The 19,950-nt window shown below is 39.0% G+C and overlaps 2 protein-coding genes across 2 annotated transcripts in view; one reads left to right on the forward strand and one right to left on the reverse strand.

Annotated features, from left to right (window-relative positions):
* The window catches only part of LOC141522968 (lipase member K-like), a 93,663-nt gene that overhangs the window by 50,038 nt on the left and 23,675 nt on the right, over nt 1-19,950 (forward strand). The window lies entirely within an intron of this gene.
* Nucleotides 3,986-19,507, reverse strand: LOC141522966 (gastric triacylglycerol lipase-like). Its single transcript, XM_074236296.1, is given in 10 exon segments — nt 3,986-4,294; nt 5,666-5,737; nt 6,542-6,610; nt 7,516-7,662; nt 10,446-10,534; nt 10,537-10,575; nt 18,146-18,255; nt 18,888-19,086; nt 19,190-19,304; nt 19,469-19,507. Coding segments are annotated over 10 exon segments (1,116 nt in total). The 5' UTR covers nt 19,478-19,507; the 3' UTR covers nt 3,986-4,027.

Below are 19,950 nucleotides of genomic sequence, written 5' to 3' on the forward strand. Positions count from 1 at the left end.
CCTTTTAAAAAGGAAAGATTGGGGGCATGTTAGGAAGATGGTAGAATAGTTAAAAAATTTCCTAGATTTCCCCCACCCTTGGACAGAAAATTGCTATGAAATGACTGTAGAGCAGCAAAAATAGAGGGGTAAAGCATCTGTCCTCCTAGAGCAACTTGATAGGATCTTGAAAAGACAGAGGCTCCAAGGACTGAGGAGTTGATCTGAAGTGAAGCACAGACACTTCCAGGCTGACTCCACTGGATCAGCAACAGGAGATCCTGAGGTAGCTCCATCAAGAAGCAAACTAGGGCTCAAGAAGGTTGGAGAAATCTCCTGAACTTGTAGAGAGGTGAGAAAACTGGGGGACTGGGTAGAAGGTAGACCTTTAGAAGGGTATTTAGATGAAGATTTAGGAGGATAAGAGAGAAAAAAAGAGAAAGACTTTTGGAGGAGTGTGTAAGTTAAGAGGAGGGAGAGATGAGAAAGGGACACTTACAGGGGTAGGTGGAATAAGGAATAAGAGGGTAAGGGGAGAAGATAAAAGTCAAAAGAAAGGCTGAGAATAAGAAGTTAAATTCACAAATAGTAATGATAACTTTGGAAATGGGATGAACTCACCCATAAAACAGAAACAGATAGCAGAATGAATTAAAAATCAGAATCCAAGGTGCAGCTAAGGGGGCACAGTGGATAGAGTACTGGCCCTGGAGTCAGGAGTACCTGAGTTCAAATCCTGCCTCAGACTTAATAATTACCTAGCTGTGTGGCCTTGGGCAAGCCACTTAACCCCATTTCCTTGCAAAAAAAAAAAACCCTAAAAAAGTCAGAATCCAACAATTTATTAGTTACAAGAGACACATTTGAGAATGAAAAATGCACAGAGTTAAAAGGAGGATTGGAATAGAATGCATTACACTTCATCTAATCCAAAAAAAGGATGGGGAAGCAATTGGGATCTCAGACAAAGTTGTCTAAAAGAAATTTAATTAAAAGAGATAAACAGGGTAACTATATTTTAATAAAAGGTAACATAGACAATGGAGCAATATCAATAGTGAATTTATATATACATCAAATATTATAGCATTTAAAATTTTATTGTCTCATGAAGTCATTAATTTCCACAGACTCCATTCTTTTTTTTAAGGAAAAATTTTCTTCATTTACCTTCTGCAATTCCTTTACCATTTGGTCAATTCTATTTTTGACCAATTGAGGTTTTAAGAGAATTATTTTCTTTTTTCATTGTCTAATTGTATTTTCCAAGGATTTGTGTTCTTGTTGCAAGGTGTTAATTTTCTCTCCCAAATTTTCTAATAGATTCTTAAACTCCTTCCTGATTTCTTCAAGGAGGTCTTTCTGGGCTGGAGAGCAAATCATATTCTCCTCAGAGGTTCTAGATCTCTCTAAGTTAGGGTCTTTGTCTTTGAGGTAGCTTTCAATGAACCCTTCCTTTTCAATGGCCTTTCTTCATGTTCCTGAGATCTTGTGTTGGGAAAGGGGCTAGTTTATAGAAGTTTGGCATTGAGATCCCTAGAGGCTTTACTCAATGAGTTTAATAACCGCCATCTGAGCTGATCAATAAGGGGTGCTAATTGCTTTCTCTGGAGTGTCTGTGACCTTGATTTGAGGCCCTCTTCCTTGGCCTGGGGGGGGGGGTGGAGCTGCTTTTATCCTTGAACAATGTCAGCAGGGCCCTGGGGTGAGGTAATTACTCTCCCTATTCAGCTGAGGGAGCTCTGCTGCACCTGAGCCAGGGAGGAGCGGGAGGGGATGATACTGTGTGTGTTCTGGGAAGAGGACTCTGCTGGAGCGGGAGGGGATGATACTGTGTGTGTTCTGGGAAGAGGACTCTGCTGAAGTGAAAGTATGGAGTCTGAGGTCCTCCAGACCAGAGGACCCCAGGGGATCATGTCTGCAACTCTCCATTCTGGAACTTGGCCCTGCCAAGCACCCCAGACTATCAGTCCCACAAGCAAAGCTCCACACTCCAGTTGGCTCTTGGACCACAGCTCCCACCATCAATGCCTCCATGGCTGATCCTAGATTATTCCTGCTCTCAAGTTCTCATTCCACCCCCACTGGCTTTCTGCTCTCTGTGCCTGGCTCACCCATGATCCCCGAAGACAGACTTGGAGGAAGATGTTCTTCTCCTAGCTTCTTTTTTTCTGGGTTTTGTAGATCAAATTTATGTTAAGAGGATTGTTTCATATTATATATGAGGGAAGATCAGGAGACTTTAGCACAGTACCTGTATTCACTCTGCCATCTTGGTTAGAAGTTCTCAGCATTTAAAATTTTAAAAGAAAGGTTAAATGAATTACAAATGAAGATAGACGGTAGTTCTATAATAGTAGAGGACTTTAATCTTTCCATCTCAGAACTAGATAAATCTAACCAAAAATTAATAAGATAGATGTCAAGGAATTGAATAGAATTTTTAAAAAGTTAGATATGATAGATAACTGGAGAGAATCTAATGGAAACAGAAAGGAATACACCTTTTCCTTAGCAAATTATGGTACCTTTACGAAGGCAGCACAAATTAATACATAAAAATTAGTACCTAAAAGCAGAAAAGCAGATATATTGAAAATATTCTTTTAAGATCACAATTCAATAAAAATATATTTAATAAGGGATCATGGAAACCTAGATTAAAAATTAAAGATCAATGTGGAATACTATTGTGCCATAAGAAATGATGAGCAAGATGATTTAAAAAAAAAACCTGAAAAGACCTATATGCAAAGTGAAAGGAGTAGAAATAAGAGAACTTTGTACATAGTAATAGCAATTGTAAGGATAATCAACTGTGAGAGATGTAGTTGTTCTAAACAAAACAAAGATCCAACACAATTCCAAAATATTCATTATGAAAATATATTTTCTACCCTCAGAAGGAGAATAGATTATACTCTGATAGAATTTGCAGATTGAAACAGACTGAATTTTTTTAAACTTTATTTTTCTTGCTTTTTTCTGCGTTTTTCTATTGCAATTAGTCTAATATGGTAATGTGTTTTTATGATTTCATCTATATAATCAATATCCTATTACTTATCTGAGCAAAGGATATGAGGAAGAGATCTTGTAATTCAATTAAAATAAATGTTAAAAATTTTACATGTAATTGAAAAATACCTAACAAAATAAATAAAAATATATTTATAAATATTTAAATATGATCAATGAAACCACAAAAATGATTGCTACTGGCCTTTAATAGAGTCAGCTAATTAATATGTGGTCTTTCTTTCTATGCAAATTTCAGATTTAGGGAATAAGTGGAAAGGAAGGGAATAAGCATTTATATATGTCAGATAATGTTAAGCATTCTACAATATTATCCCAATTGATTAAGGAACTCTGGTCCAGGGAAAGAAGGAGCAAAAGCTGCTACAGTTCTAGGTCCTTTTCTACATTTCTAGAGGGATAGAAGTGCATTTTGAGACTTTATGACCCAAAAAGAATAGGAGGGAAATATTAGCTAACCCTCCAAAATATGTCTTTTCCTCAAGTCTTTTATCATCTGGTTTTCAGTTGACAATTTAGAGGGATGGGATATTCTTCTCAGAACTGAGCATCTCACCTTCTAACTTCATATTTTTCTACCAAAGTTGAGAAAAGGGGCCCATTTTGTGATTTCAGAGAGAGAGAGAGAGAGAGAGAGAGAGAGAGAGAGAGAGAGAGAGAGAGAGAGAGATCTCCCTCTGTGGTACCAATAGACATTTAGAGCATTAGGGAATTACCTGGAAGACTGAAGTTAAATGACTTGCCCAGGGTCACACAGCAAGTCTGTGTAAGAGAGACTTGAGTTAGGGTCTTCCTGGCTCCAAGACCAGTTGTCTAACAATTATTCCATTGCTTTTCCTGTGATTGTTAAGAAGAAAACTGAAATATGAGACTAAAAATGACCAATTAAAAGACAATTAATGATTACTATTCCCAAGGCTTTATTTATTCATGGAGTCAACAGCACTGAGTCTAGAATATTCCAGAAAAAGGCAATTTGTATGCCCCCAACAATCCAATATAATAAGAGTCAATGATCATTTCTTTCTGTCATTGGAAAACTTGACATATTTTGCTTCATAATGTCAATGAGTTCTTGATATAACTGCTCTGAGGCATCCATGCCCCAAATAAAATCCAGGTGGTTATAGGAAGGAATCTTCTTATGATAAATGAGGTTGGGGAGCTGATGGAGCAAATTCTCCATATTCTTGGGGGGAACCAACCAGTCATTGCCCCCACTCCACAGGAAAGTGGGCACTGTCATGTCCTCTACTTTGTAAAGGGGAGGTGTAGTCTGGAGGCAAAAAGAGAACAAAAGAACATTTTCAATAGGTCCTTTGGGGTAAATCCAACATTAAGGGCAGGGTTGTTAACTTTTGATTTTGTTCCCCCCTTGGTCTTACTTAGGAAATCTATACACTCCTTTTCATATTTATGTTTTTAACTATATAAAACAAAATATATTGGATGACAAAGAAAATCAAGTATATTGAAATAACAGCTATCAAAATATTTTTAAAAATTCATGGACTCCAAGCTGAGACCTTGTTCTAAGATAATACCTTGAGTATTGATTGGTTTATCAACTTCTAAAAATGAATAACCATTGGAAGAATCCCCTCCTTCATTCATATCAGCAAACAATGACATTTATAATCATCAATAAACACTGATTAAGCATCTATTATGCACTAAGTACTGTACTAAGCATTTTAAGATTGGTGAAATACTTTATAGGCAACATCTATTTTGAATCTTGCACCAACATTTTACATAGATGGAAATTAAGGTCTACAAGACTTGCCCGGGGTCCAACAGTTAAATTCCAAAAGAGTCCAACGACAGTAAATTTCCAAGAATTGGAACCTGGGTCTTCCAAATTCCATTCCATTGAATAACCTCTCCATATAGATAATACTTCACACAAATAGTGACAATCTTATTTCATACTGATTGAATGGAGTTGTGCATTTGGTTTTCCAAAACTGATCTGTCTTTCTGCAGACATATCTAAGGTCTATTTGGGTAGAGAGAGCAGCCCCAATCATTGAATCTCAGAGCTTTGAAGGCTTGAAGTGAAAAGGTTACTTCAGGAGAAGTCTTGCTTTTCTCTCCTATATTCTGCCACAACTATAGCTTATTTCTGGGTCAAAAAGAAAATTCAGTATAAACTTGTGGCCTCAACTTTGGCATGTCTATCCTTAGCACCTATCTACCAGACATTGTGTCCCATAAAACAGTGGAAAGGGAAAAGACAAAGAATAAAATGACTTACCCATCCACCTGCCTAGGCACACTATTGCCAGTTGTAACTCCTTGGTCATTATACTTGAAAATCATTTTGTTTCCAAAATATCTCAGTATGAGTTCAATTTGATGATGAGGCTTTCCAACCTTGGATGACTAGGGGTAGTCTATTTCTTGGTCCTGATTCAGAGCCTTTCACTTAGTTAGGAACTATTTCCCTCTCCTGCTTGTGATCTATTAGCAGAACTCTGCAGAGTCCTAGGACACTTCCTTACTAGGGATGAGGAATCAAAGGACAAGGATTTTAGTTTGGGGTTTAGCTTCAGGACTAAAGACACAACTAACTTTGGAGTCTTTGACTGCTCATATTTGGCATATCACAAGGGAGGCTCCATCAAAAATGATTAGGCAGACATACCTGATTAAAGTGCATCATATTCTGGACTGGGCTTCCCCAGTCAAAAGCTTGGAACTGTCCAGTATGCAAAGCCTGGAATGAGAAGGGAAACAATAGTTAAACCATCAGCTCCCACATCTGTGTCCTCTGGTCAACATCAAAGGCCTTACTAGCTAAACTATTTAAGATATAACTATAAATAGTCAAAGAATTCTGTAGAGGAGAGAGAATCTAACTTGGAACTCATGAATTGCAGGGTTGTTTTTACTATCCTGATGACTATATTATGCAATGAGTTTCATTTGTATTTCCAAGGTATCTTTTTTTAATGCATTTGAAACATGATTCTAAGAAAGGGTTTACAGGCTTCATCTGCTCAAAGAGTCCAAGACACAAGTAAGGTCCAAACCTCCTACATCAGAGAAATGCATGAGATGAAGAAGATATTTCATGTGTCCCATTTCACTTAAACAAGCTCTTAGTAACTGAAGATTACATGTAAGACCCCCTGTGCTAAATACAAAAAAAAATGAGCCAGACTTCAAGTAGCTTATTGGAAGCCCACAGCAAGGGAGTGGATGTCCATCAATGTTAATTTGCAAGAGTGGAAAGCCTGGGAGATGGGGGAGCAGAAAAGGTTTCACAGAATAAGGGATGGTGAGAAGCCTTTGAGGGTCAACAACTTCTGATAGACAGACACACAGATGCAGGAGATGAAACTGAAAGTTTAAGGATCAGTTTGCCAAGAACACAGAGAAGGGAAGAATGTGAAATGGAGTTAAAAGGTAGGACAGATGGTGGAGATTTTGAAGGCCCACTTGACTTAAGAAATGATCTTTCTACTATTCAGATGATAGGAATTGTCAACAAAGACACTGCTTCCTTCCCAATCCCTACCTGTACCCAATGATATAGAGTCTGTGTCGATGTTCCTGATATCTGTGAAAGGTAAACTTCCAAGCGACTCTAGAAGAAACATATATTACAGTTGGAAGGTGGTCTCCCAGAGGGGAAGTTGGAGGGAACCAAGTTAGACCCAAGGTTTCTTAGATGAGACATCTTCCCCCCCAAATCTACTGAATCCTGGGACACCATAACAAAAACATGCTTTTTCATTGTGGTCTACCCACTCTCCCCTCCACAAGGTCCTAGTTTGGAGTGATGAGTCAGAATTTGAACCAAGGTCTTTTGATTCCCAAACCAATTCTATTTTCACTGTGCCATGGAGGAAAGCAGAGAAGATCCTGGGCACAATCAAATGAGGATGCTGTCAGGAATAGAAGACAAGGTCATTCCTTGAATCTGTATCCTTCCACATGCTACTTTCTTAAAGTAGGATTGGGTGAGGAGGGGCCCTCAGAGGGAGGAAAGTAGGTACTACAGGCACTAGGGTTTTCCTTGGGGTTTGACTGTCATTCATAACCAGGGTCCTGTAACTCTTTATATATTAATAATAATAATAATAATAATAATAACTAATACTTACAAAGTGTTTATGATGTACCAGGCACTGTGTGAGCAATAACTATTTCATTGGATCCTCTAAACAGCCCTGAGAGGTAGGTGCTATTATTACGTCCATTTTACAAATAAGGAAACTGAGACTGTGACTTACCTAAGTAAGTATCTGAGACCAGATTTGAAATCATTTTTCCAATCCCAGGTCCCATACTTTATCCACTTTGCCACCTAACAACCCTGGTGAAATGGTTAGGATAAGAGTTGGATCTTGGGAGGACAGGATTCATGACCCGTGGAGAGAAGAGCCCCAAGGGCTCTTTTCATGCAAGGTTGTGACAAATTCTCTGCAATTGTGTAGCTCAAAATCTCTAGTGAGGGGTTTGGAAGAGGGACCCAGAATTCATACAAACCATATTAAGGTTCTTTGGGTTGTATCCACATACGCTGAATAGGGCATTTACACAAATTTGATCAAGGACCTTGCGGCCACAGATCTCAGTGGTCAGGAATTTCTCCAAATAGACATTTGTGTGGAAATCTTTGTCACCAAATAAAATCTGCAAAATAAATTTGAAACAGCCAGATTGAAGAATCATAGCTACACCAGGTTCATTAAAAGTAATTTACTTCCTCTGCCTGTTGGATGAGAATTTTCCTTGTCTGACTTCCCCAACTGCTTGCATCCATGGGCTCTCCTATTTCTTTCACTACCTTTCATTATCTTCCACACAGAAAGATCTCTAGATGGGCACTGAATGAAGGCAGAGCTCTGGACCTGGAAGGGACCTGAGGGCAACTAGTCCAATCTCTTTGCTTTACAGATTGGAAGCTTAAGCCCAGAGATGCTGGAGGATTTGACCCAGGTCACACAGGTACAGGCCATACAGGTACAGGTCACATAGGTATAGGAATCATGGCAACAGGTCACACAGATACAGGTTACACATGTCTCATGTGTACAGGTCACACAGGTATAGGAGTCATGGGTACAGGTCACACAGGTACAAGACTCATACATACAGGTCACATGGGTACAGGTCACAAGGGTACAGCACTCACAAGTATAGGACTCATGGATACAGATCACACAGTTATAAGTCACCTGGGTACAGGTCACACAGGCACAGAACTCACAGATACATGTCATGCAGGTAAAGGTCACACTGGTACAAGACTCATGGGGCCAGGTCACATGGGTATAGGTCACATAGGTGCCAGACCCACAGTTACAGGGCTCAGGGGTAAAGAACTCACAAGTCCAGAGCACACAGGTAAATAGAGCACACAGGTACAAAGAACATAAGTTCAGGTCACACAAGTATAAAGTATTAGATATAGACTTTGACCTCATGTCCTCCAGCTCCAAAGTCAGCATTCTTTCCAATAGAGTTTAAAATAATATTTCTTAATTATCATTAAACATTAAAGTAATTTTTCTTAATATTTCTCATGTATAAAGAAATATTTTAGTGTGTATATTTTTGTCCTGAGATGTGAGGTAGAAGAGATTAGAAAGGTCCATGCAGGTGATCCCATTGGTCAGATACCTCTCCATTTTCCTCTCAGCTTCACTCATTTGGAATTTCTTGGGATTCTCCACCATTCCCTCAAAGACTCATCATTGGGAAATGACATCAGTTAGCCAGGTCCAATCAGCCTTGCTCACACTGCATCAAGCTCCTCGGTCTATCTAATTGGATGGGAGTCAAAAACTCCTCTATTTAAGGAGAGGGAACAGGGAACAGAATCTCCCTATTTCCTACCTTACTGCCCTTATTTTAAACTTTTTTGCCGTCTCCCCCAGTCCCTGAGTTGGGTACTTCCCTGGCCCCTTGGTCAGCTTTTTGGGATTGTTATCTTCTCCCACTGGGTCATAAGCTACTTGAGATTAAGAACTGTCTTTTTTTTTTTTTTTGTATTTCTATTTTCAAAGCTTAGCACAGTGCCTGGGAACCCAGTAGATGCTTAATGCTAATTGACTGGTGAAGCAAACTCCTTTGGAAACTTGCTGTAGTGATAAATTTGCAAGTATTTGCAAGTATTGGATTAGTCACAGCCAGAGAGAGAGCTGCCCAAGAGATGACATGACTGTGGAGAGTCACATAGCCAGTATGTGCCAAAGGCAGGGTTGAATTTGGGTCTTCCTGCCACTGAGGCTAGCCCTTCATCCTTTGCAACACACTGTCTCTCAGAGAAAAATCTTTTTTTTTTTTATATTTTTTGCAAGGCAATGGAGTTAAGTAACTTGCCCAAGATCACACAGATAAGTGTCTGAGATTAGATTTGAACTCAGGTCCTTTTGACTCCAGGGTCGGGGTTCTATCCACTGCGCCACCTAGCTGCCCTTCAGAGCAAATCTTAACCCTTTGATAACAGTTGTTGAATACCTGTGACAGTAACCCTCTGACTATCTCATGACATCACTGAACTCCTATATCACCTATCACCATCTTCCCCAGTGTTTTTTTAGATGGTTCAGGACTTGACAATAAAGTGTTTAACTGGATACTCTCTTCCTCTGAGATTTCTCTGGGTGTGTAGCCAGGTGATTCAGGAAATAGGGACTTGGATTTAGAGGCAAGATGACCCGAGTTCAAAATCCCCCTTCAGACACTTATTCATTGGATAGCTCTCAGCAAGCACAGCAAGCAGCTCAAGTTTAAACCTTATGTTTCTTAAAAATGGGGCTAATTGGGCAGCTAGATGGTGCAGTGGATAGAGCACTGGCCCTGGAGTCAGGAGGACCTGAGTTCAAATCTGGCCTCAGACACTTAATAATGACCTAGCCGTGTGGCCCTGGGCAAGCCACTTAACCCCAATGCCTTGCAAAAAAAAAAAAAAAAACCTAAAAAAGTGGGGCTAATCATTATGCCTACCACACAGAAATACGAGAATGAAATGAGGTAACATTTATAAAGGAGTTCATAATCCTTAAAAACTAGAGAAATTCTAGTAATAATAAGCAATAATAGTAGCTAATAATAATAATTCCAGGTTTATAGTACAAGGGTTATATTACAAGTCCTCTGAGCCCATTCTTTTCACCACTCTATAATGATTCCTCCAGATATCTTATTAACTTTAACTTTCTCTGAACTGCAAAAGGTTCAACTCTAAAAAACTCCACTAAGTGAATGGGCTCAGAGGACTTGGGTATGAGTCCTGCTGGACAAGTTATGGGACCTTGGGCAAGTCCCCCTCCCTTTCATTTGCTCTTTGTTTTAGTGATAGGGATTGGAAGTTACTACTGTCTTACAGTTTTAAGGGATTTTTTAAAATATATTGAACCCACAGAAGAGTTCTGAGATAATCACTGAAACAACTTGGGAAAGCCACATACCTTGAGAATGTTGCGAGGAAAGAAGAAGAACATATTCAGGAAATTATCCATATGGTTCAAAGAAGTGATGGGAGAAAAAGCAAAAAGGGCTTCCGAGCCAGAGTCTGGTCTGTAGAAAATGCTATGAAAGCTGAAAGAGAAGAGATGGATAACAAAAGGAATCCTCTTTCACCAAATTCAAAGGACCTGGAGGGTGCTGAAAGTAAGAACCAAGGAAAGGTTGGCAAAGGCCTCTCAGCTCAACTATTGTGGTTCTCTAGGGATTTCAGAGGCCAGAGATGGTCTACTCCAAGTATTTGCGACAAACTCTGGTATCTGAGGGGAGCAAAGCAATTTACACACTTGAATAAAAAGAGAGCTAAAATGCATGGATCCCCAATTTCCAGGCTACCATAACTTGTCTCTCCAATGGGAACACAAGCCAAGGAACAGGACAAGATATGAAGATTCAACAGCTCAGTCCCCAGAACTGGACTGTAGATATAACAATATCATGGATTATGGATCAAAAACAAAGAAGGAACCTTAATGTTCATCTGGTCGAACCTTCTTGCTTGACTATTATTCCTTCATAACAAGGAAACAAAAGCTCAGGACAGGTGGTCCAAGGCCAAATGGGTAGCAAGTGGAGCCCAGGCTTCACTTCAAATCCTGTTCTGACCACCTGCCTCCTGGGGAGTATACTAGGAAACTGGCAAGCCAAAAGGTCAGTCTTCTCCGACCCTGCCATGTACATATAACATAAACTTAATTCTCTTTAAGGCACAGCCATCTTAAATTTCCCTTATCTGACAGTTTCTTATGCAGCAGTCTCAAATATCTAGAACACAGCTTAGAATTTTTAAAAACACCTGGTGGGAATAGTGTCCTCACTGATAATTCCAATAGTGTGTCAGTGTTGCAAAGATGGAAAGAAAGAACTGGCTTTAGATTCAAGGAAACCTGGGTTAAGGTCAGGTCTCCAAGACCTGACTGGTTGAGACTATTAACAATGGGAAGAATACTGGGTCTGCAGCAAAAAGACCTGAGTTCAAGACACCAGCTGTGTGATCCTGGCAAAGTCACTCAACCTTTGTCTGTATCTGTTTCCTCAAATAAAAATGGGCATAATACTAGCACCTACCTCCTAGGGGTTTTGTGAGGACCAAATCAGAAAGCATTTTTAATAAGTCCTCAATGTAATGTTGACACACAGTAGATGCTCCAGTCATTTGGGTGCAGAGCAGGGGCTGGTCTGCATTCATAGGGGCCTTCTCCTTCCTTGTATCATCAAAATTACATATTCTGACAAAAAATAAAAGGTTAGCCAAGTGGCTGACTCTTGTTTTTTCACAGGGAGTGAGTATGTTGATTGTTGGGATTCATCTGGGTCCCTGCTGACAAATAAGGAATTTGAAGCTGAGAGAAAACAAGTAGGCCTCGTCCAGGTTTTCCCCATGGAGGGAGGTTGCTTAGGCACAAGTGGAACCCTTGTCATCCTCACTTGAAGTCTAGTTCTCTAGTCAAAAGGTACCCTGCCTATCTATAGATACCACAACAAACATACACAAATGCCAATATCTCAAACTCATGAGGAAATTCTTCATTTGAGAAGAATGCTCTTAGGCAAATTTGGGTTATTTTTATTTGCATATGAACAATTTGGGTAGCTTGGATATGGGTCTGTTCTCCCTGTTCATGAGACATTAGAAGCACTAAGTTAGAAATAAGAAGCACTGGTGGGGGGGGGGGATCACTGGGAATCATAGCTGCAAGCCTAACAGTAAAAGAGAAGAGAAAAAATTATTCCAAAGGCTGAAGCTATTGAACATAGAGTCCAAAGGTCAACACTCTTCAATAAGCCCAGAGGTCTCTAAGATCCCCTAGCTTCATGTAGTACTTTTATATCAATCAATCAGTCATCAATCCATTCACATTTAGTGAGAACAGAGGGTGGAGCCAAGATGGTGCAGCATCTCCCAGGAACTCCTTCCCCAAAAAACTCCAAAAGTCATCAAATTATGACTCTAGCCAAAATTTAGAGGTGCAGAACCCACAGAAAGACTGAGTGGTACATTTTCCCAGTCCAAGATAACTTAGAAGTTCTGCGGGAAAGGTGTGTTTCACCAGGACCAGGAGATGGAAAAAGCCCTAGCAGCAGTGCAGCCCAGCCCAGGAACAGCTTTAAGGGGAAGTGAGAGAACTCTGCTACACAAGAATGAGTGTGCAGTGAGGAGCACCAGAACAGCACTGAACCTGCAGTGAGAATGGGGGAAACCAGCCTGCACCTCTAGAGCACAGCCCGCAGATGGTAAAGGTGTCAGGGGAGACTGCAAAAATCTCTCTGCTCTCCCTGGGGCAGGACTCTGCTGTTTACCCACACTCAGATCCAGCTTGCAGTTTGGCCTTCCATACTAAGAGAGCAAGGACCCTCCTCACATCTCCAGAGCAGAGGGGAGTGCCTATAGTCATCTACATATCAAAGCACAGACAAGAGAGCTTAAGACATTGAAGGAATAAAGGTCCCAGTGGGATGCCCCCCAAAAACCCCAAAGCTTTGGAAGTGCTGTAAATTAGTCTTGGGCAGAGGAAATGAGTAAACAACAGAAAAAGAAGAATCTGACCATAGAAAATTACTTTAGTCCCATGGAAGATCAAAACACATACTCAGATGATGACAAAATCAAAGCTTCTGTATCTAAAACCTCCAAGAGAAATAGAAAATGGGCTCAGACTATGGATGAGCCCCAAAAAGACTTTGAAAAGCAATTAAGGGAGGTGGAGGAAAAAATGGGAGGAGAAATGATGTAGAAAAATCATGAAAACCAAATCAGCAGCTTTGTGAAAGAAATATAAAAAAATACTGAAGAAAATAATATGTTAAAAACCAGTTTAGGCCAAATGGAAAACCAAAACAAAAGGCAAATGAGGAGAAGAATGCCTTAAAGAGCAGAATTGGCCCGCTGGAAAAGGAGCTCAAAAAGCTCTGAAGAAAATAACTCCTTCAAATGAAGAATGGAACTAAAGGAAGTTGATGACTTTGCAAGAAATCAGGAAGAAATAAACTCTTCCAAAAAAGCCAAAAATTAGAAGAAAATGTAAAATATCTCATTGGAAAAGCAACCAACCTCAAAAACAGATCCAGAAGAAATAATTTAAAATTATTGGACTACCTGAAAGTCATTACCAGGAAAAGAGCCTAGACTTCATTTTTCAAGAAATAATACAGCAAAATTACCCTGAGATCCTAGAAGCAGAGGGTAAAATAGAAATTGAGGGAATCCACAGGTCACATCCTGAAAGAGATCCCAAAAGAAAAACTTCCAGGAATATTATAGCCAAATTCCAAAACTCCCAAGTCAAACAGAAAATTCTAAAAACTGCCAGAAACAAACAATTCAACTACTGAGGTTCCATAGTCAGGATTACACAGGATCTGGAAGAATCTACGTTAAGGGCTCATAGGGAATTGGAATATGATATTCAGGAAGGCAAAAGATCTTGGTTTACAACTGAGAATCAGCTACCCAGCAAAACTGAACATCTTCTTTCAGGGATAAAAATGAACTTTGAATGAAATGGGACTTTCAAACTTTCCTATTAAAATAACCAGAGATCTCCAAGTACAGGACTCTGGTGAACCATAGAGGGGGTGGATGAGAAGGATTACTAACTATGAGAAATTTAATGATATTGAGCCATTTGTATTCCTGCATGGGAAGAGGATATTGATAATTCATATGAACTTTCTCATTTATAAGAACTGTTAGAAGGAGCATATATAGACAGGGCACAGGAAGGAGCAGAATATAATGGTATAATATAGTAAAAAGATGGAGCCAATGGGTGATAAAGGGAAGTACTGGGAGGAAGAGAAAGGAGAGGAAGAAAGAGCTAAGATATTTCACACAAGAGTCAAGAAAAAGCTTTTTCAATGGAGTGGAATGGGGGAAGGCAAGGGGGGAACGAGTGAGCCTCCATTCTCATCAGAAATGGCTCAAAGAAGAAATAACATACACATTTAATAGGGTAGAGAAATCTATTTTACCCCAGAGGAAAAATGAGATAAAATGGATGGAATAAGGGGGAATGGGGGAGGAGAGGGGGTAGTAGGTAGATAGAAGAGAGGGAAGATAATGGGAGCAGGTACTCAGATAGAACATACTTCTAAATAGGGAAAGGGTGAAAAGACAGAGAGAATAGAATAAATGAGAGTGGGGAGGAATAGAGTGGAGGTACAGCTAGTAATAGCAACTGTAGGAAAACTATTGAAGCAATTTCTCTGGTGGACTTATGATAAAGGAGGCAACCCAACCCAGAGCCAGAGCCAGTGGTATCTGAACACAGACTGAAGTACATTTTTTTCTCTCTTTCACTATTCTTGAGCTTTCTCATCTTCTTGGGGGGGGGGGAGGGGGGTTTATGTTTACTCTTATAACAAAATTATTGTGATAATAAGATGACAAGGGAACTGTTGAAGAAATTATGGTATATGAACATGTTGGGGTACTATTGTATTGTAAGAAATCATGAGCAGACTGACTTCAGAAAAACCTGGAAAGAGTTGCATGAACTGATGCTGAATGAAGTGAGCAAAACCAGGAGAACATTCTACATATTAATAGCAACATGGTGTGGTGATCAACTTTGACAGACATAGTTCCTCTCAGAAGTTCAATGATCAAGGACAATTCTAAAAGACTTGTGATGGAAAATGTCATCCATATTCAGAGAAAAAATTATGGAATCTGAATGCAGAACAAAACATACCATTTTCACTTTTTTTTTTCAAGGCAATGGGGTTAAGTGGCTTGCCCAAGGCCACACAGCTAGTAATTATTAAGTGTCTGAGGCCGGATTTGAACTCGGGTACTCCTGACTCCAGGGCCAGTGCTCTATCCACTGTGCCACCTAACTGCCCCCATTTTCACTTTTTAAACCTTGTTTTATGTTTATTTTTCTCATGGCTTTTTCCCCCTTCTTTTTCACAATATGATTCAGGAAATATGAATGTGATTGTACACATATAACCTATATCATATTGCTTGATGTCATGGGGAGGGGGCAGGAAAAGGAAGGAGGTAGAAAATTGAGTAACTAGAAAGTACATTTAGTGAGAACCTAAACCTAATCTAATCCTGTATTCAGACTAGTATAAAATTTTTAAGAAATCAAGAGGAAAAATAGAAACTTCACTATCAAAATCGTTACAGTTCTCAGAGTTTGGAAGTATAAAGACAGTCTCATTTGCTTGGGGAAACAAAAAGCTGTTACTAAACAGTCATTCAAGCCATCTTTCTAGATCAAGCAAGGCATTTTAATTACATGAATTTGCAGATGGAGAGGTGAACCATGGAATCACACAAGCAGGTCTCAGAGTCAGATTCTCCTCCTACATGACCAGAATTTGGTCAATTTATGTCTTTCTGACTGAACTGAGAAGTCAATGGAGAAAGTGTGATTGGGAGTGGAAGGGTAAATGTGAAGTGGGAATAAGGTAACTCTGGAAGAGAAAAAATTCAGGAGATTGATGAAGATAGATTTAGTGCCACCAAGTAACAAGATGTGACTGGAACATTCTAGAAATAGGTCTTGAAACCATCATAGGATTAGACTTTGGATTGGAAGGAATCTTAGAGGATGACATCAGCACTTTCATTCTACAGAAAAGGAAACTTAGGCAGAGAAGTGAAATCTCTTTTGCAGAGTCAGAGAGCTAGTGATAGCCTTAGGCAGGATTCAAACTCAGATTTTCTTGACCCCAAGTCCAGTGCTCTAGCTTCCAGCTCACTAAGGGGGCATTTTTCATCCAGAGACACCATTCTTTCCTATAGGCATGCTTGTCCTCAGAGTATCTTCAAGTTAGTGTTTGCAAGTCTTTCCCCAGGTCTCATAAGGAGTCCCCAGAAGCCCAGTAAAATACAGATATAAAGTTCTGATTCCCCAAGGGTGAGGAAAGTGCAATATTTATGCATATCCCATTTTATTTTATTTTATTTTATTTTTGCAAGTCAATGGGATTAAGTGGCTTGCCCAAGGCCAGATTTGTCTGAGGTCAGATTTGAATTCAGGTGCTCTTGACTCCAGGGCCAGTGCTCTATCCACTGCACCACCTAGCCACCCCAAATTTTAAATGATTCTACATATCTAACAATTTCCAAAATATAAAAAACAAGAAACAGAACAAACCTCTATCAAGGGTGGAATATGTTGTGACTCTACTAAGGATAGGGGCTCTAGTTTAGTGTAGTTTTTGATTTGGTTTTGTTTTTGCTTAGTTTACATTACATTGTGATTTGCACATATAAGTATTTAATAAGTGACTGTTAATACATATTGCAGGTTCAGGTCTGGATCACTGAAATTAAGCAAAAATCACAAAATAGTGTCACATAAATTTTTTGGTTTTCCAATGCATATAAAAGTTATATTTTATTAAACTGTAGTCTATTAGGTCTGCAACAATATTATGATTTTTAAAATGCATCTACCTTAATTTAAAGATACATTATTGTTTAAAATGCCAATCACCTTCTGAGTCTTCAGCAAATTATAATCTTGTCTCAATGTCAATGACTACTGACTGATCAAGGTTGTGGTTAATGAAAGTTGAACTGACGGTGGCATTTTCTTAAACTAAGACAACAATGAATTTTGCCACATCAATTATATTTTCCTTTCACTTAGAGACAATTGTAAAGTAATTAATTGGCTGAATTTCAGCATTGTTGTGGTTCAGGGAATAGGGAAACTCAAGAAGAGGGGGACAATCAGTCAGTGGAGCAGTTACAACACACACAACTTCTATTGATTATGTTCATTATCTTGTATGGATATGGTACATGTACCCCCAAATCAATTACAATAGCAACAGCAAAGATAACTGATATTAGATCACTAATAACAGATATGATAATAATGGAGAAGTTTGAAATATTGCAAGAATTATCAAAATGTGACATAGAGACATGAGTTGAGCTCATTACTGTTAAGAAAAAAATGTGCTGATAGATTTGCTCAATTCAGAGTGGCAAAAAATGTGAAAGAAATGTAACATGATATCTCTGAAGCTCAATAAAGTAAAATATGCTTCTATTAAATGAATGTAATAGCACTCTTATACAATCTGAAGGAACGAACAGATAATCCACACAAACTTGCTAGAATCCTATGTTGAAAGAGTTCCCATTATTATAAGTAGGTAAGTTTTAGGCAGGAATTGCTGCAGTCCCTAGATTTAGGAAACCCTGAGTTCAAATAGTCTCAGGCACAAGCAGTGTGTTTCTTGGCAAGTCATTCTTTGCCCATCTCAGTTTTCTCATCTGCAAAATGGGGGGAATAATATTTATTGCCAAGGATATAATGAGATAATATTTGTAAAGTATTTTACAAGACTTGAACATCCTGTATAAATAATAGTTATTATTATTAGAATTTATTTCTTTGGAGTTTATAAACATCTCTTTTTAAAAGATATATGTCCCTGATAGGGATTGAACTTCCCTTGTTTATACATACCTTAACAAAAGTTAGTGTAATTATTTTAATTGGTAATTTTCTTCCCAACCTCTCACCGAGAGAAGGAAACTATAGGAATGGGAGCTTGTCCAGTTATGGTCCACGTTCAGTTTCCAGATTAAAGGAAGTAACACTATACAACCCAGAACTAGGCTTTGATCAGGATGAAGAACCATCTCATTTGTAAGTCAGCCTTCACATACCTATAGTGGAACCCTGGGAGTGGCTCACATAGTAAAGTTGTTCATGGCCAGTCATCTCCAAAATAAAGTTGATTGAAGCAGAAAGATCATATTTAGCCATTTCATCAAAACTGTAAGAATCAGACAAAATGAATGTGAATGGATACCCTCACCATTGCAATGTCATAAGATGGGAAGACTAGGCAAAATTGGTGGTAGGTCAGTAGGGGTTCATCTTTTCTTTTCAGATTTCTCTGAGTCACAGATTATTGGCATTGCAAAGTATCTTGGGAGCAATCCAATGCAACTCATACATGACTGGGAATCCCATTGTTAACCAGAATAAAATTTGCAAAAGAAATAAAAATGCACTGAATCAAAATATCATATTTTAAAACTAAATTCATATGTATGGTTTGGAACCCCTGGGTCTATTTGAGTTTCTTCTCTAAAGAGGAGGGATCCATCTCTCACATGTCAGTGAATTGTTCATTTGGGCAATTTGATTTCTGCTATACTGTGTGATGAGACATTACCAAACTTGACTAAAATACATCCACTTATTGCCTCAATAAGATTCTTTCCCTTTCAGTATAGGGGAAATGAGAGAATAAGCCAAGAGGGTGGAAGCTTGAGGGTTTTTTCCTTACTTTATCCAGATTATAAACAGTAAACATGCTGCTAAATGGGAAACAGAATGATTGACTTAAAGGAATTCATCTCTTCATAAAGCAAAATATCTTCACTTGAATTGTCTTCCTACCTGAAAGCCCAGAATTCTGATGAATCTGGTGAAAAGTAAAGATTTTTCCTGGACAAAGCATTACCCCGGCTATTTCCCATCCACACATCATAGCCTTCATCAGCCAGTATGAAGGCCAAACTGCTGTTAGGCAGGTTCAAAATCCAGTCACTGGCAGAGGTGAGACAACCATGCTGAAGATATGTGACAGGCCGCAGACCTGAAAAACCAAGGATCATAGAGGACTTAATGGAAAACCTAGTGGCTGACCCTTCCAATGTACTTCCAAAAGGGGCTCACATAGCAGAGCCTCTACATCTTACCTTTCCTTGAACTATTTTTCCCATAAGGAATTCTATTGAGTGTGAGGATATAACCATCTTCAGTTATAACTTTATGCTCTTCATTTGGATAGCCCCAGTAAGCAATGATTTGACTCTAGATAAAAAAAAAAAAGGCACATCTCTTACCTTCGGAGCCTGAAATTATCCATTTCCTTGTTTTGGACGTTGGGTTTAATTTAAAAATTCTCAGACTTCTACTCATTTAAGTGAGAATTATAATCAAAATTGCCTCATATTTTTTTCTGAAAGATAACTTACAACATTCATATTGACCTCTGGGTCATCAGGTTTTTCTTTCCCGAAGTCTTGTGATGTTCTGAGCAAATGGAGCAGACTCAAGACTGCTAAAAACCAACATATTTTGGATCTACCTGTAATGGGAGAGTCATTAGTGCCTTGTAAACAGGGCAAGCATTGGCTAAAACATGGGGTTGGGTCGATCTCATGGGGATATGTGGCATAATTCTCCTCTATGATCAAGTAGGGGCACTTGGAGACTGGGCCTCACAGCATTGGGGCAGACTGGAACTGGTTCATTCTATCTTCCAAAGAGGACCGATGATATTGTGGGCAAATCTTGACTCATAAATGAATTGGAGTTGAATAAGGCAGGATTGTGCAGCCATCAGATTCAATCTCTCTTATAGAGTCATCCAAGGTCAGTGGAAAAAATAAGACAAGATGACGGAATGGTTCAGGATGCAGTGAATTATCTTGGCATCTTCAATGTCTGACCAAGC

This window comes from Macrotis lagotis, chromosome 4, assembly GCF_037893015.1.
Source record: "Macrotis lagotis isolate mMagLag1 chromosome 4, bilby.v1.9.chrom.fasta, whole genome shotgun sequence".
NCBI lineage: Eukaryota > Metazoa > Chordata > Mammalia > Peramelemorphia > Peramelidae > Macrotis > Macrotis lagotis.